General features: G+C 39.1%; 2 protein-coding genes across 3 annotated transcripts in view; both read right to left on the bottom strand.

Moving 5' to 3' along the window:
* Positions 1 to 9,654, bottom strand: part of LOC111875488 (proteoglycan Cow) — a 273,534-nt gene extending 263,880 nt beyond the window's left edge. The window contains exon 1 of the mRNA XM_023871785.1: positions 9,331 to 9,654. Within this exon, the coding sequence (XP_023727553.1) occupies positions 9,331 to 9,432 (102 nt within the window). The 5' untranslated portion in view covers positions 9,433 to 9,654. The remainder of the gene's footprint in view (positions 1 to 9,330) is intronic.
* Positions 9,655 to 10,258: 604 nt separating this feature from the next.
* The window catches only part of LOC111875479 (inorganic pyrophosphatase), an 11,425-nt gene continuing 3,411 nt past the window's right edge, over positions 10,259 to 18,272 (bottom strand). Inside the window, exons 3-8 of one of the 2 annotated variants that reach the window (XM_023871766.2) lie at positions 17,892 to 18,011; positions 17,527 to 17,677; positions 17,115 to 17,177; positions 16,412 to 16,625; positions 15,324 to 15,433; positions 10,259 to 10,544 (exon numbers count right to left, since the gene is read on the bottom strand). In XM_023871766.2, the coding sequence (XP_023727534.1) occupies positions 10,513 to 10,544; positions 15,324 to 15,433; positions 16,412 to 16,625; positions 17,115 to 17,177; positions 17,527 to 17,677; positions 17,892 to 18,011 (690 nt within the window). In that variant the 3' untranslated portion in view covers positions 10,259 to 10,512. Of the gene's footprint in view, positions 10,545 to 14,100; positions 14,267 to 15,323; positions 15,434 to 16,411; positions 16,626 to 17,114; positions 17,178 to 17,526; positions 17,678 to 17,891; positions 18,012 to 18,272 lie in introns of those variants that run through there. The other variant, XM_023871765.2, reaches the window with a different exon arrangement.

Below are 18,272 nucleotides of genomic sequence, written 5' to 3'. Positions count from 1 at the left end.
TATGGACAAAAGTAACATTTTTACATCAGTGACGGAAAACAAACCCGGGACAACCACTTTCCAACCCGTTGCTGCTAGCTACTTCCTACCAACCAACCACGTGCTGCTACAAGGCCTTTCTTGAAAACCTGATAGTCACTCATCTGGTCTAGAAATTTCCATCTTTAATTCAACCGGTAGGCTTATTATCGTGTTCACAAGAAGGGCCACTGAGTCCTATCCTGGACAGCAGAATTCAATACACAGTCATACAGACGCGCCTACCTCTGGTCCACCAAGTAATCTCTTCCTTGCAGCTTTGCTGATTACAGTTTTATGTGCATTTGTTACGTCCCTAGCGCGTGCTACATGTCCCATCCATCACACCTTCGATTACATCACTCTAAAAACTCGGCTGAGGATATAAATTATATAGTTCTTCTTACGAAACTGTCTCCATTCTCCTGTTACTTCCGCCCTCTTGGAACAAAATATTTTTCTCAGCATTTTTTTTTTCGAACATTAAATATATGATTTCTCTCAGCGCGAGACACAGCTGTATAGAACCCGTAATTATGAGACTAAAATTATTTATTTCTCTTGTTCATAAATAACAGCTGATTTCATATGTCGATTCATTTGAGGATATAGCTCAGAAGGTGCGTGGAAAGAGCACAAAGACTAGGATTATGGAAGAGAGAGAGAAATTAACACACAAGTAATATAGAGAGAAACAGGAGAGAAAATCACAGGAAAGAAAGCGTAAAATAAATACAAAAAAGGGGCGAAGATGGAAAGATAGAAACAAATGATGAGATAAAGTAACGAAAGAAATTACAGAGTAAAAGAATCTGCTGATTCCGCCACATTACGAATTTCCGGTTTCTTATATTCCGTGTATTTTTCGAAATTCTTCGGCTGGTACGTCTAGGCCCTCAGACAGTATTACTATTGAAGAAAGCAGTCTGCTTTTACCGGTTCTCACGGTCTCTTCGCTTATGGATTTCTTATATTTTTCCTTCTACCCTGAAGATGGAGGCGATATGTTCCTCAGAAATAGTTAACACCACATATACACGGTGCCAAATCCTAGAAGACTGCTTTCTTCATAGCCACCGCCGTGAAAGCCTCAAATCTTACATAGTATTACTATTGACTGAGATGTTATCCAGCAACTTAACGCACAGTCTCTTCACCAGTTTCTGTCTGTACGCTAACTCATTCTACTAAGTTTTTACGTCACGAGACTGACAGAGTCGAGTCCCATTTTCGTACATCTCATTTTGAAAACGTATGAGTATATAAGGCTGTATGGAAGGGACCGAAGAGCATTAGACAGCAGAAAGAAACGTCAAAGACGATGACGTAGGAGAATGAGGAAGATGACAAAATGGCGACAGTACCACAAGATTAAAGATACGAGATGTCAACGTTGACAGCACAGGATGGAAACCGAGCATTCAGATTCTTTAAGACTACATTTATCATGGCTCTGCAGATGTATAATTATATGGCCAGTTACTCTCTGTACTAAGGTATTTATTACAATTTTCATGTAGATCTACTGACTCATTTCCGCTAATAACGTGAATCCCAACATTCCTACAAATACTGTATTTGTAAGCGGCTTCCAGAAAACACAATTACAGATCTCAATCCAAAACGCTTGGATGACGGCATGGCAAATACATGGTCGTATAATATCTTACTTAGTCACCAGTAAAGTATCTGAAAGGCGTCATTATACTCTCAACTAAGTGTGATATACAAATAAACAAAACTGATTCTGTCACTATTATCGGCGTTTCGGCTCGTTGAATAGACAAATCAAAACTGGACATGTTCATTTCTCTTTCAGATCCTTCATGCGTACTCTTCCATTCGCATTCACAGAAAGGAAAACAATTGCTAAACAAAGTACAGTTCCATTCATGAATAATGTACTGAACTAACGTGAATATTTATTTTATCCCTCATTATTTACTAAAAATGATTTAACGGGGTTAAATTCCCGGTAAGGCAACGTATTATCGTTAATGGTTTCGTAAACTTGCTCAGCTTCGTGTAAATCTCATTGCAGGTTCAACGTAAATATTCAGCACGACACATTAAATTAAACATATGCAAATGCAGCAGAAGTTTCTGCTACACTAACCTTCAACAGCCGAATATCTTTCAAATAATACATAAAAATATATTTCGTTTCCCACCGGAAAGGCTTTACGCGTCCGTTGCANTGGACTTTAAAGGGCAAATCATGAACTGAATTTACCGCTTTGAAATTCCCAAGATACTGTATTTCGTGGGTAAATTACACTGAAACCCCAACAGACAAACATAACTGTAGTAGAACCAGAAGCAGATCCTCGGCCACTTCAATCTACGCCCCAGACTGAAAACCTACTTTCCTGAAATGTTTCCTTTCCATATTCTGAGTCTTCGAAGTGGACGTTTTCCAAGAGGCTTTCCCGCCAATATTCTAATGCAGTTCTCTTCTCGTCCAACCTGGTCACGTGTACCTTAACACCGTTACTGTGCCACGTGTATAAATCTCATTATGTAATGTCTAGAGTGCTCATTTTTTCATCCTTCTTTTTTTTTATTTACATAAATTATCAATCAGAATTACATTTGATTCTATAAGCTAATTTGCTGTAGTATTCTTCGTGACGTGGAGAGGGCTTATCCAGAGATAAGTCCTCGTTAACCCTCCCTCAGGTCGGGTGGCCAATTCCTTTTTAGTCTTCATCCATTTTGCGGTTCCAGTAACGGTTGCATTAGTACGTTCTCGTGTCCTTCTGTTTTGTTGAGGTATCCTGTGCTTTTCCCTTTTATAACTTCCTTCACTGGCGGCACTTTCAGGTCCTCGTGGAGTGTTTGGATTATGGAAATATTGGTTTTGCTAGCACAACCCCATATTTCCACTCCATATACCCAAACTCATCCTTCTTGGATTCAAATATTGTCCTGAGAAGTTTGTTTCTGAAAGCCTGTAATGCATGTCATCTCAAAGCAAGAAACCAGGATTCACACTCATACACAGAAAAAGAAAAGGAGCCAGAGCCGAAATTATTTTTAATGTTTCAGAAAGCAGATGGAAGACTGAGTTTTATAACTGGTAACTGAAAAATATGAAGGTCAAATTTCCATAATTATTTTTCTTACAATTTTGTCACGAACCTTACCACGAAAGATTCTAACATTATTTAGTTCATAGACGAGATAAATTTACTTTCATACTACTTGCTTCAAAACAGCCGATAATCCTTCCGAATTTAATTACCACTGCTGTCCTAACGATATTTTTACATACGCACAAAATTCTGCACATTCCATAGTTCTTTCTTACTAACAGTTCTGTGTTGGGCCATAACGTCCTGCCATATCATACATACATTAGCAACGTACTTAAAATCCCACCCACTTAGACTATTCTTGGCCGCGCCATAGCTCAAGCGGTTAGTCGCTGGCTTCCCACCGCGGCGGCCGGGGTTCGATCCCGGGTTTGGTCAAGTGGGATTTGTGGTGGACAAAGTGACGCTAAGGCGGGTTTTCTCCGAGTACTTCGGTTTCCCCTGCCAATCTTCATTCCACCAATTGCTCCATAATCAGCCTCACCTATCATCTGGGGCTAGTACAATAGGCCAGAAGTGGCCGCAGTACAAGGGATTTAGTCCCACCCCACTAGAAATAAAAAAAGACTATTCTTTATCTATATGGCGTGTGTTTCAGCGTCATATTTTAGTATTTAAATGATCGTAATTTACATCTTGGTTCTGGCTCCTGGAATATGAGTTGAGAACCTTATGAGTTTATCGTGTTATAGGATCATTCAGAAGCTATTGGACTCCATATGAGAACTAGGCTACTATAATTCGGAGTATAAGGGTCAGAACTGGGAACAAGTGAAAGTCATTGGAATGCCCGAAGCCATTACAGACTTCAAAATGCCCAAATACTCAAATAAAGTAGAATGAGATGGGCCGGAAGCATTGGATAAACCTACATGAAGACATACACTACGTCAGTCGAAACTGATGGGAAAGGGTGGCTTTGGAGAGCTAGACGTAGATGGAAGAACTCTCCTAAATACATGTAGATCCTAGAGAGCGGGGGATGCCAGGATGTGCACACGATCTTGGTGGTTCAGGTTAGGAGGACATAGTTGCGGGCTCTTCTGAACTCGGTAAAGAACTTATCGGTTTCGTAATGGGTTGTGATTTCCTGACCAGCTTAGTGAAGCTTCTCAAGCAAGACGGTCGCATGAGGATTGATTGGTTGGTCTACAGTCCACATGGAACGACGAGAAAATTTTGTAATAAATTCCTTCCTTTCTTCTTGAATTTCGGTACAGTACACGCACTGTGGATGATGAAAAACATTTCGTGAACCGAATGTAATTTTCGCCTAATTCAATCTATCAGTTTTTGAAGCTATGAAACCAATTTCTGAAATATTATACTAATCGTATAAGACTTTCATAATGCATATTCCACTTTCCAGGCCGGTGCCTGAAACTGATCACTCACCTTGGTCTGGTATCGAGATTAAAAACGAGTATATGTTTTCATGGCGCGGTACTTAATTAAGCATATGGTCAACTTTACCTTTACCTTTACAGTCCTCAACTTCCCGTAGATGGACGCCGTAATGGTTGTAGACAGGTGTCGGTTTCGCATTCCTTTTATATTAACGACCTTAGATAGTAGCACTAGAGGTAGCAGCAGTTGTAGTAGTTGCTGCAATGTGTGGGGAAACCTTGACAACGTTCACTTGGATGACAGAAAAAGATGGGAGGCTAAAGTTACGACGATCTTATGGAAATACGTTGCGAGGTTTCGTGGGGCTGGCTGAGGATCTTGTCCAATGTCAGACATTGGTACAGTGGCTTTGAATCCTCAGGTTCTACTAGGCGTGTTAAGCATGACAAAGTTATCTCAAGTCCAGCCAATCAGGTGGGGAGGTTGAGACCCACTGAAGACAGAATGTGAGAAAGTGTTGAATGGTCGGGGACAAAGAAAAACGAAATACTTCTGAGAAAACGTCATTTAATCCTGCATGCACTACCTTAAAACTGAATCCAGACTACTGTGGCGTCTAGTCATTTCGCTTCGGAGGAAGTGAAATAACAGGATTCTGTTCCTGGTGATATTCCGTGAAATTCGAGATGATGTGTTTTCACAGCGACGCTCTAGCTTGGAATAATGTTGTACTCGTTTCGTTCATTTGTTAGCATTTTTCTGGACTTCTCATTCAAGACACGTTGTGATAACTTCTTTGATGCTGCCTTTGTGCTGCACACTAAGAGTGGCCAGACATGTGACAGAGAATGTGAACACTTGCACTTTTACTGCCAAGTTATGAGAGATGCACACGAATTATCTTACGAAAACCTGACGGAAAGGACTACTTGGGGGACTTAGGTACACACGGAAGGCTAATATTAGGCTACAATAAATCCTGCAGTAAATAAAATATTTATCGTGTTGACGGTAGCATAGTTCCTACATATTATATATTATAATAAATCTTATACAAATAAGGTGTAAGAGTGCAGGCTGGATTCAGCTGGCTCTGCATGGGTTGCAGTGACGTCTCTTGTGGACATAGGAATGATCCTTCAGTTAACATAATACGTAAAAGATGGGGTTTCTTGAAAAAGATATTGTAACGTGTCTGGAATCCAGAAGAGTCACTTCTATGGAAACGCTAGAATAGACCGTTGCATAGGAAACAACAATTGCTCTATTGTAGTTCTAACAGGAGTCTCCATGGTTATAACAAAGGGTTCGTTGCATAGCAGCGACCAAGGTTATATAGCGGGGCTGGAAGCATTCGACAGTCAGTCTCGGATCAGCCTTCGGAGAAGAAAGTCTCGGATCAGCCCTCGGAGAAGAAAGTCTCGGAATAGCCTTCAAAGGAGTCAGTCTTGGAATAGCCGCCAGAGAAGCCAGTCCAGCATCGCCGGAATATTGTAAGCAGTGATTGTAACACTGCAGGTGTAAATGATTGTGTAAGCGTGAAGGACAATAAATGTTCTACGGAATTTGAGAACGGCGTGAACTTATTTGTAGCGTGACACATCAAAACACGCTACAATATTAACTGGATATGCACGTATTTGGGGGTATCTTTCGCATAGGAAATCCATAGTGTGTAGCCTAACCCTGTACAACTGGTTACACAATGTTCAACTGGTTATCTGCCCTCATCGATGCCTTTGTGGCCGATGGAATACAAAGAAAAAAGAAACACCAAAACCTACAAACTTAAAAGGAGTAGAAGGAGCTGCAAGAAAAGTAGAGATGGTTTTCCTGTTTTGGTGTATCACCTTTTCCTCAGTTTATTATTGATTCACGTCACAGACGAAAGGTCCCAGCCAACACGTTTACGAGTTCCTACAAAAGTCATTTTCACTCAACCTACGGACGGGGGCTTGCAAGCTTGGGGGACGGCATAAAAATAAAAGGAAGGGGCACAAACTATCTCAGGTGTCATACCTTATTAGTTCTGAAAAATTATTAACCTCAAGTGTATATGGAAATGTCTAATGTAGATGGAGCGCCATCGGTTCGAAAAAAAGGAGTAAGAGTTGAGAATGTCCTCTAACGCCACAACTGGAATGATCAGACTATCAACTTAATCGTATTCGTGATCAGAGTAGTGTTTTCTCGAAGTGTATCCTGTCGCTGCAATGGATGTGATATGGCAAGGGTGTGCAATCCTCTTGGATATTTCTTCAGCATGCATTCATGCTAGCGGATAATGTTACAAGCTTCCGGATTATCCCAGGAACAACTGATCGATGCCAGCCTCCTGAGAGGGCAATACTCATTAAACTAACCGTCAATATCAACAAACACAAAAGGTTGGATTTACACTGCTTGTCGTCAAGATAACATTATCTAAAATATAGCTCGACCTGTATAGGACCTACGGGATTCGATTCCCGAAGGGAGCCTCCAGACGGGCTCTGGGACCCAGTCAGCCTCATATCCAGTAGGTGCCTGACGTTCTTTCCCCGGTGTAAAGCGGCTGGAGCGAAAAGCTGACCATTTATCCTCATCCGGTGCTGAGTTCAATAAAGCGCGGAGTTATAGCTCCATTCTTTCATGTGTTTTATGCCATAAAAATTGCCTCTAAGATTAATTAATAACCACACCATAGCACAGTCGGTATAGCGAATGACTACGGGCTGGATGACTCAGGGGTCTGCGTTCGAGTCCCGGTAGGATCAAGAATTTTCTCCTCTCCACGTCGTCCAGACCGGTTGTGAGGCCCACCCAGCCTCCTATCCAATGAGTACTGGGAGTAAAGCGGCCGGTACTGTAAAGTTGTCCATGTGCTTAACTAATTAAGCAATACGCCATGAAGACATATGGGGGAGGGAATGTTTTCTTCAACATATTCTTGACCTCGGCACTAGTTGTAGATGAGTGGTCAGCTTCAATTCTGGCCGCTTTATCCCCGGTACTCACTGGACAGGAGGCTGGCTGGGCCCCACAACCGGTTTGGATGATGTGGAGAAAAGAAAATTCTTGCCTCTAGCGGGACTCGAACTCAGACCCCTAAGCATTCCATCCCGTAGCAATTTGCTATACCGGCTGCGCTATGGTGTGGTGATTAATTAACCTCAGAGGCAACTTCACATATCTCCAGCCTAACCTCCTTCCCCATATTGAAAGCTGGCTTCATTCTTTCAAACTTCCATCAATAACAATGCTCCCGAAACCAGTCTTAATCTAGCTACAAATGAGGTATTCCCTACACTGCGATACAAATATTAAACATCTAAAGGAATTACTCCATCAGACCATGCTTACTCTGAGGCAAGAACATGAATTACAAGTGTGTGAAAGTAGAGTGCTTAGTAGAATAGCTGGCGTGATTAGGTGTGCAGTCTGGGATAGTACGTACAGTAACTTAGTGATTTATACAATCCATCTATTGTTGTTCTACTGGTGAGCTCATGAGAAGCTAGGGCGGGCTTTGCATGCAGTTAGAACGGCGGGCGCAATGAATGAACACAGAATTTTGCTTAGAGATCTCTTCAAGAAATTCACTTGGCCGGCCGAGGAGATAGGAGGATAACATTAAAATGAATCCTAGACAAAATTTAAGTATCGGAGATGCATGGAACTGGCTCAGGATTGTTTTCAATGACAGGTTTTTGAATAGTATGGAACCTTCTGATTTCTGTTATCAGTGGTTATTAGTTTATATAGTTTTAACAGTTCTGGTACCGTATACGATTAATGTTCAGTAGAAAACAAGGCACGAATCAGCAGTTTAATGAGCGCTGATCTTAATTAATTGGACCACATAATTCGAATATCTCTTTCAACTCAGAGCATCATATTCTTCGATCGCTTTCACAAGTTATATGAGTATATGTGGTTATTTAATAACAAACATTTAATATCGGAACAACAAAATTTACAGGAGGTTCTAAAATATTTCAGAAAATTATGAAAGCAATAACGTGGGGAAATATAAAATATTTTAAAGTCTATGATGGATTTATTTGTCGGAATCTTTGTCAACAACTGCACATGATATTTAGAAGAAAGATAACGGGAATGCGCCACCGTTCCTGACTTGAATTTATTACGGGTGGCTGGTTTGACAGAACAAAGCAGGGATATTATTACTATCAACGGCTACATTCAGCACTGGCTTAAACGTGTTTCAGTGCCGGCATGGCAACCGTGACGAAAAGACGGCTTGTGGCAAGCTGTCACAACTGCTTGCCCTACCCTACCTCAGTGCATGTCCATCTACAACAACGCACAAACATCTGATAGAGGACTCGACTGCCCAATTATACTAGTCTGCCTGAAAGCATCAATGCTCTTAATTACACTACAGCCATGACCCAACATCTTTCACCACTCACGCATTACATTCACAAATAATTGGACCGTTGAAAGGGGAAACTTACAACAACCATCAGCCGTTAAAGTGGCCTCAACACCCTACTACAACCACCTGATCAGACAACTGGAATCTACTGGCTGCAACTATGAAAAACAAAAATACATCGCGTAATAAAATCAAGTGGATTGTGTCAACTGAAATTGAACCTCAACGATTTAAAACTTCAGTCCAATGCTCCATTCATTTCAATTTTATCTTGCCCACAGAACAGGATATGTCAATATCCTGGGATATTCCATAGCCTATGTAATGATAATGAACTCATTTTCATATTGACAGTAATGTAATTTGGCAGAATAGCACGAAATCAAGTATCAAACTCAGAATCGTGACAAAAAAAGTTCCTGTAGCAACAATAAACTCAAGCAAACACACATGAATAATATAACTGCAATAATATAGGTCACCACTTACCTCTTCAGCAAATTCGAAATCACCTTCGAATTTTCTCTTTCTCTTTGCTTCCACTGCCGCGGCCAAGAAGCCGAACAGCACAATAATCCAAAGGATTTTCATTTGCGAATTGGCAGTAAACCACTGTCAAGAACGGCGAAAGATTAATGATTATTCTTGCCTTCAAAGTACAACGCTTCTCTTCTATGAGATTTATGCAGTATGCACACGAATTCCGCGGCTTTTCGAACCAAACCCACCACCAAAACAAAATTCACTCCACTCTGACAGACGCGGAACAACCGAGATGTTTCATCTGAACCTCAATAGGTGGCGGCCAACTACTATCTGGCGGAGAGAAATGGAACTAATGTTAAGAAAATCAATGGCTCACGCCGACGCAGAACACGTGCATTAACCTTTCCATCACTGCAACTGTTGGTAACACCGGCCTTCGGTTTTTATGGAGGGGGGATACTATACCACGCCTTCATGTGCCACCGGTACATAAGGACATAAATTAAAAAAAAAAAAAAAAAATCATGTTAATATAAAATTACGACATAGGATTATACCGGAAAAGTGAAGTTGAACCTATGCTTAACAAATCAAGCACTAAGCCATGAAGACGTATGGGGTGGTGGACGTATAGATCCACCTATTCTTAACGGCAACACTAGTAGGGAGTCGTCAGCTTCACGCCCCAACCACTTTACCCCCGGTACACACTGGATAAGTGGCTTGGTGGGACCCAGAACTGGTCTGGTTCACATGGAGAAGGCAAAAATTTTCCCCTACCAGAACTGAACTCTGACCTTTTGGCCGTCCAGCCCTGAAGAAACCCGTAGTGCTACCAAATTACCACCAGCTCCTTTAATCTGCCCTCTACAGGGTGCAAAGAGGGACAAGGGTCAATGAAAGTGCAAAGTGGACTAAGTCTCAGTAAAAAGAAAGAAAAAAAAATTTATTCAGAAAATAAACATGATTATGCTAATTTACAATTATGTAAAATCAAGATAAATTCACATCTCATAACAATAAATTTCACTTCATTTATTTACCCACATAACACAAGTGTATTTTCAAATTAATCACAATTACCACGGATGATTGAATATGTTCCAATTGGTGGAACTGGTATGTGTTAAATGGTCCATACTGCAGTCTCAAAAAGTGAGACACAGATGCAGTTGTACTGAGTAATTATTTCAGATGAATGTAATGCCACTTGTCCACTGAAAAATAAAAGCAGAGTGTTTACTTGAAGTAATAAAATACAAGCACCCTGTTCGCATGCAAATGCATTATTATAATTACAACTAACAGGAGCGTTAATGAAAGACTAAGAGGATATGAGGCACCAAACATATAATCATAGTGCATCTACTTCGCCTGTGCCTTAAACTTCCCCCCGAGAAAGTGGAAACAACACTGGAAAGTGGCAACCATCAAAAGTGGAAATGTTCATAAGCAAAGAATCTGTTCATAATAAAGGGCATAAATTTCAAAGTGAAATGAATCTTCACATAGTGAAACTCATAGGATTCACTGCCATTATTCCCCCATGTGTCAGTTTTCCAAACAGTCACTTCTCTAACAAAATCCCATGTACATTTCTTGTTTCCCCATATATTTGTAGCTATCTTGATTTAACCAGAATAATAATATTAAGTGACCTGTATAAATCATGGAGTTTGTTCTTATGTAATATGTTACAGCCTCATTTAATAATATCAATCTTTCAATGGGAACAAGCATATTTACAATAGTGACATCACATCAATAACCCTGAAGGATGAAGTGTGATGTATTACTAACATATTTTCTCCATACATGCTTCAAGTCTCAGTTTCAAGTATGTTCACCAAGCTGAGAAATTTGTTTCTGTTTTGTTTTCAAAACAGAGTTTCTCATTCCAAGATTAAAGAGTACAGAGTACAATCACACATTCTCCTGCATTTTGTATTTCTTTCATGGACAGAGATGGAGAACTCAGTTTGCTCTGCCATATTAGTTTAGCAATGTGAAGTTATTTCAATAGTCTTCTGCACTTATTACAGATTTTGCAGACATAACTGCGACTGAATTAATTTCTGTTAATCTTTTGACCATACTATGAGTATTACTTGCACGGAATATAATCATGTTATGCACTCATACAAGCAAAACTGCTTTATTTGTCCTTCTCTCTCCCATTTGCTAGGCTGATGGCACAATATGGTTTCATTTGAGCAATTATTGTATCTTAGAAATATCAACCCAGGAAAAGCTTAAAACACTTAAAAATGTCAATATTATTGTACACACTTGAATTCAAGATAACCCTTCAATTTGACACTGAAAATATGTGAAAAACCCGTCTTCCATTCAGGGTAAATAAACTAAGGAACAGATTTCATGAGGGACTGGATGTTCATTTACTAAATGGGGTAAAACATAATATCAGAAACACTAAATCTGGGAGAAATATACATTACTTACACTGGGCTTTGGCTGGATCACAAAAAGTGAATGCAAAACTGCAGGACAAAATTTTAGACCAAGAAACTTTAATTCAGGATTCTATTATACTGTGACATGTTGCGCTATGGATAACGCCCCTCCCACCCCGCCAGCGGTGATGTGCCGAGTGGAGCCGAAGTGAGCCAAGTCCCAGCACGCTGGTTGCTAAGCAAAGCGAGTAAACAGTGGTGACATAACATGGGACACCGCAGTTACTACGTAGTGAAAACAACTCCCGACAGCGTTGCTAGCAACATGGCGCCAGACAACAGTGGTGCCTATTACGTGGCTGTTTTCTGTGTTGTCCGGAACAGGGCTAAATAAGGAGCAGCGAAGACTATTCAAGAGTTCCAGTCCTCAAGTTCTCGAGGTTACGAGTTAGTTACGAGTTAGCCAGGCAGTTAACCTTTCAGTTGTAGTCCAGCATTTGAAGTCTAGTAACTGTAATACTGCAGATAGCAGTAATTGTGGATCAGTAAGCTGTGTGATTGTAAGAGCGAATGTGAAATAAAATTCGCTATATCCAATAAGGCGTGAAGTTATTTGTCGCGTTATACACCCAACACGTGACAAACTGGTGTTTCAGAAGTGGGATTGGACTTACACACGTGACCAACAAGATTCAAACTCAAGACACGTGACAATACTTTGATAACGCAATCATTTATCAGACATTTCTGAAAAGTGTAACAAATACTGACAAGCATAGGAGCAAGAGGTCCGTTATTCTTCACAGAAAATATACTGTAACGTGTCGGCAAACCAGAGGAGTAACTTCTATGGAAACGCTACAATAGACCGTTACAGAGGAGACAACAATTGCTCCATCGTAATTCTAACAGGAGTCTCCATGGTTATAACGGAGGGTTCGTTGCCTAACAGCGGGCAAGGTTATAGATAGCCCAGCTTCAGCTAGAAACAGGAGTCTCGGATCACCCTTCAGAGAATAAAGTCGCGGAACAGCCTTCGGAGAAGAAACTTCGGAATATCCGTCTAAGAAGTCCAGTGTCTCGCCGGAATATTGTGAGCAGGATTGTAACACTGCAGGCGCAGATGATTGTAGAGTGTGTGTAAATGAGCGAAAGAAATAAATTCGCTATATATCAGATGACGGCGTGAACTTATTTGTAGCGTGACACACAAACACGCTACATTGGTGTCAGAAGTTTTACAAACCTACACGCGCCACACACTAATTATTGTGCGTCAAGTACTTTCCTGCAGCAAGATGGATTCACAGCAGATGATGGAACTCTTGCTGAAGAAAATCAGCGCTGGCCAAGAAAAAACAGACGAGATGCTGAAAGAGATGAAGGCGGAGAAGAATGAATTGCTGGCCCTAATGGAGGACAGCAATGTTTATTTGGACATGTTAGAAAACAGTGCTTCTCCATATCTCCAAGGACCTGCTAACATAATCTGCCAAGAGAGTATACCCGCATCTCAGTAATGCTATGTGACAAAGGCTGAATGCTCACTTTCCAAATAAATGGATGAGCTGAGGAGGACCAATTTATGGCCTTTCCATTCACCTGACCTTAGTCCATTAGACACTTTTTGGAATAGGCAGTGGGCACTATATAAAGGATAAATTATAACCTCATATGTGATTTCACTATAAAAGCAAAACCGAATAATACATATGAGCTGCAGTCATTTACCCAAGATATGCTGGTATGCACATGGCAACAGCTAATTAAAGATGTATGTATGCAGTACTGCATATAGATACAAAAATTACAATGTGTTGCTCAAGTTACATTTTGTTTTCTTGCACCATCTTATCACTTTCAATAAATATATAAATTTGAAATATTGGTCTTTTGTAGTTAATTTGTAGAATTACTTAATTACAATTCTGTTAAAGAGAGGAGGCCGCGCCATATCTCAAGCGGGATTTGTGGTGGACAAAGTGGCACTGGGGCGGATTTTCTCCGAGTACTTCGGTTTCCCCTGCCAATCTTCATTCCTCCAAATTCTCCATCATCATAATCACCCAGGGCAGGCACGATAGGGGCAATCAGTGGCCACCTTGCCGAGTGGACCCAGCTGGACTCCACCCCAACTAAGTGAATTTAAAAAAAAAAAAATATATTCTGTTAAAATCCAAATTTAAAACGGCAAGAACAAAATGGAATTTGCTTAATTTTTCTTATAATTCTAGAAACTGATTAATTTATTTTCCAATGTCTTGAAAATGCTTCAAGCTATTGCAAAATGTTTCAGGTATAAGTCTTTATATCTCTACAATTTCAGAACATATTAAACTATGAGAGAGAGTCAATGAACTTATAAAATACAATAAATTTATTATTTATTAAAGTATTACACCAGTTATTATCCCAAGAAAACGAAGACCACAACAAAAATTGATCTTGTATGCACCACTTCTTCAAAATTCATTTTCACAATTTGAACTTCATTCTTTCTACAGAAATGAAATGCCATTTATCAACTGAAAAGGAAAAAAACAACACAGATACTACTTAATCTTGCTTGGATATTCAACTCAAACAAAACCAACAAACTTTATCCACCATATGATGAGAAACACTTAAAATATGAGAATATGTAACACATTTCAACAAAGCCAATTAATCTGCATCCAAGGTTGGCATTCCTATCAATCTGGCCATTCCTTCCAGCCTTCACTGATTAGTCATTCATATTTCTCAAAATACAGAAAGCATCAATTTGTCATGAGGAATGGTTTCATGAAGAAGTCCTTCCATAGCCCATAGTATCTCATCTGGATTAAACTTCCCTACCTTTTATGGAAACCAAAGGTTTGTTGCCATGAACACAAAGGCCTATCCCTATTCTAGATGAATCTAGTCCACACCCTCACACCCTATTTATTTAAGATCTATTTTAATATTATCCTCCCATCCCATCATTAAATAATAATCATAAATTTTGGTGCAAAGTACATTATAGAGAGATTCTGGAAGTCAGTGCTCTGCTTCTCTTAATGTCTCTGATAACCATTCTCCTAACTCAATGCAGACATTTTCAGTATATGATCATCTAAATTAAAATAATTGTTAACTTGTATACTTCTTTCTTTTTGTTTCTTCCTCAACTGTACAAATTAAATTCTGGCAGTACACAGTCTGTAGGTATGAACCCTCTGTCCCTTCAATTTCAGAACATCACATAAAACAAAGTTATGCATACCTTCATATTAAATATGACAACAAGACAGCTGAATATGATAGTTTCACACAGCCCATGCCAAAGACTGGACATGATCCTGAGTTACATCCATCTACCTCCCATCTTCAGACCATATCTTCCGAAGATTCATTCTATCATCTCATCTCATCTCCTTTTTTGGTCTTCCATGTGGCCATGTCCCAAGGGTTTCCTTACCAAAATTCAGCATGGATTCTTTGCATCTCCTGTCCTACACTCATTCCCAAGTAATCTAGCCTCCTACGTATCACTGTGCTAACAACACCATGTCATCTACTTGCATGTTACACAATATCCTAGCACTCCCTTATACATACCAACAGACTCAATAGGCTCGGGTGATCCAAGCTGTGGACTCTTTGCAATTACATCCTCTGCATCCTTCTGTTCAATCTTGAAAGGACTCTCAGCATTTGTTACGTTTGCACTGTAAAAACACATCTTTAACAATTTGTACAAACAAATAATTAAACCAGTCATGTCTTAATAAATATCTGGAAGTAGGGGAGGAAAGGGGAGAGAAAAAGTTATCCACCACGGTTCATGAGCTAGGCATATACACTGATATGGTTATCATAATAAGCATACCTCTTCTGCAATTCAAGGAAATTCTGTCTCCCTTATTTTACACAGCATATTCCTCACCATCAAAGCTCCAACCATTCGTTTAAGCACTGACTGTACACTCTGAGCTCAATTTGTATCTGAGCGTTACCTCCCAAACTGACATACAAAATATACACTCTCCTATCCTGAAGATGGAACACAGCACATGCCTTCTAAATGTTGACAATTATATACAAAACCACATGGTAACATAAGACCACAATCTTAACAATTAACGATTAACCTTTATTTTCCAGGCATGATGGTAATTTACTTTACCTCTGAAATACAGACAGCAGAGTTTTGCCTTCTGCAAACAGCACTACATCAAATGGTATAGAAAGTTACACAAAGCCAATATAGAAGCAAAGAATGCATTTGCAAGAGATTAACACCTAGTACTATTTTAAAGCTTGACAATGCAATTGCAAAGGCCAGGACTTCATTTACAGAAGATTTGAAGTTTCAACAGTAACTGAATGCAATGAAATCTTCTCAGACACTCAGTTGTGTCCATACTGAATGAACTAGAATTTGAGACACTGCCTCTACCAACATCAGAGGATCACCGAGAAAGGTGAAAAATGTGGACTTATAATTTCACAAGGACATCTCCCTCTTGTTAAATTTCACAGTCCCCTGTCTACATTTGGGCAATATTTCACCCTTCTACTCACTTATCTTTTGGGCACAGAAAACTCTTCCACACTATTACCCGTATAATCTTATCATCTTCATATTACTGCAGCTATAGTGATGTAATTAGAAATAAATATTTAAGAAAAAAATGTAGATTTACCATGAAATGCCACCAGCTTCAGTTTCTTTTTTAATAAGGCCAGCCCAGTACTTATGCACATCTTCAATGACATGATGAGCAAACTCCCTGTTCTTTGCCTCACCATTAAATGCAAATTGATTCTCTGGCTTCCCATCTGGAATTTTATAGATTTTGAACCACTCAATTGTGGCCTTTAGAAGTCCGGGGAAATGCTTTTCCACGTCTGCAATATCTGTCAAGCAAAGTGATTAGAACTAATATTATTTAAAATATACAACCTGTGCTCACTTATTCCGTCAGACCATTAACGACATGCAAACGCCAAAATGAATACAAAGTTTTTTTTACACATTACAAAACATATTATGTTAATCTAGATTTTTCTTAAACTTGCATATTTATTTCCTTTATGACACAAATAAATGAAAGGAACCTCAAACTTGTATTAAACGAACTGAAAATAAATACTGGTGTTCCTATTCTTTATTAATACTGCAGTTTTCATTAATAAAATACGTATACTAAAGTAAAGAAATTACCATTAACAGGACAGCTATTTTTTTGATAAAAAATCTTACAGATATATGACAGACTTTCATATTTGACTACAAAATATATTAATCAAAGCCTACTTATACCTCTTACATTTATTTCTATAACATTCAATAAAAAAGAGAAAAATCATTAACTTATTTTATACATTGAAATATGGAAAGAATACCTTTTAACTCATCTGCTATGGGATCATTCACATCAATGGCAATTATCTTCCAATCGGTTTCACCTAAAATAAAAGTGAATGCACCAGAATAAAATCTTCAGGGTGTAAGTTTGTGTTTACTTGATTTAATATCAATATAATAATCTGGAATATATGTAAAGTTTCAGGACCACTGTGTATGATGACAGGTCAGAAAAATGCAAACACATTTCAAAGGGGTAGTACAAGAATAAACAAGTATTTTAAAAACCAACATAACTGTCATATTTCTTTATATATATACTATGCTCAGAACTTTATCTAATTTTGGTACAGATTAGTCAGCGTTTTGTGATAGAACTTCTAGACCCTCATCACACCTAAATAAATTAATACACTACAAAGTACCTAAGTGAAATTCATTTCAATTTACCTTCATCAATAAGGGCTACAGATCCCAGTACTTTAACCTGAAGCACTTCTCCCCTCTTTGCCACTCGGTAACCAATTTCCAAAATATCAATTGGATCATTGTCACCTTTGCAACCTGTTGATTCATCTAAAACTTCTGGATTCTCCCATGTCTGTTAACAAAATTGCTTTAAAAATTCAATAATTAAAAATGATTAACAAATGAGTAACAGGCTAAGAAAAAATATCCCTGGTACAATTGCTGCTTATTAATAATATGATGTAAGAGGAACTGTTGAGGTCAGTGCAGTGTTTATTCGGTCCCTCAAACCCCTGAACAGAGAACAGTAAATACACAAAATACATAAAATATAGATCAGCTTTTACCTGGGGAATGGCGCCATAATTCCAAATATAACCATGGTGAGGAAAGCAGTTGGCCACAAATCTTAACTTCCCTTTCTTTACATCCTGCTTTATGGGGTTTAAAACCTCTTTCAAATTGATCTGAACAAAAAGAGAAACACACATTTGTAAAATTATGTCAGACCTAAGCCAATTCAATACTATTTTAACTATATTTTTAAACATTTCTCATTTCAACAAATCTGTTTTATGTACATCACATGATGACAACTGTTTACAGTCAAAACATGTACGAGGGGGGACCCAAAAATAACCGGAACCGACCTGTTGCGCGCGCATGCTTTGTAGTTACGAGTTGTGCTGCTAGGTGGTGTTAGCTGGGGGTCTCCCGCGACTGTTAGT

Source organism: Cryptotermes secundus, unplaced genomic scaffold (assembly GCF_002891405.2).
Source record: "Cryptotermes secundus unplaced genomic scaffold, Csec_1.0 scaffold358, whole genome shotgun sequence".
Lineage (NCBI taxonomy): Eukaryota > Metazoa > Arthropoda > Insecta > Blattodea > Kalotermitidae > Cryptotermes > Cryptotermes secundus.
The sequence above is the reverse complement of the archived record's forward strand: the minus strand, read 5'-3'. Positions and strand labels throughout refer to the sequence as shown.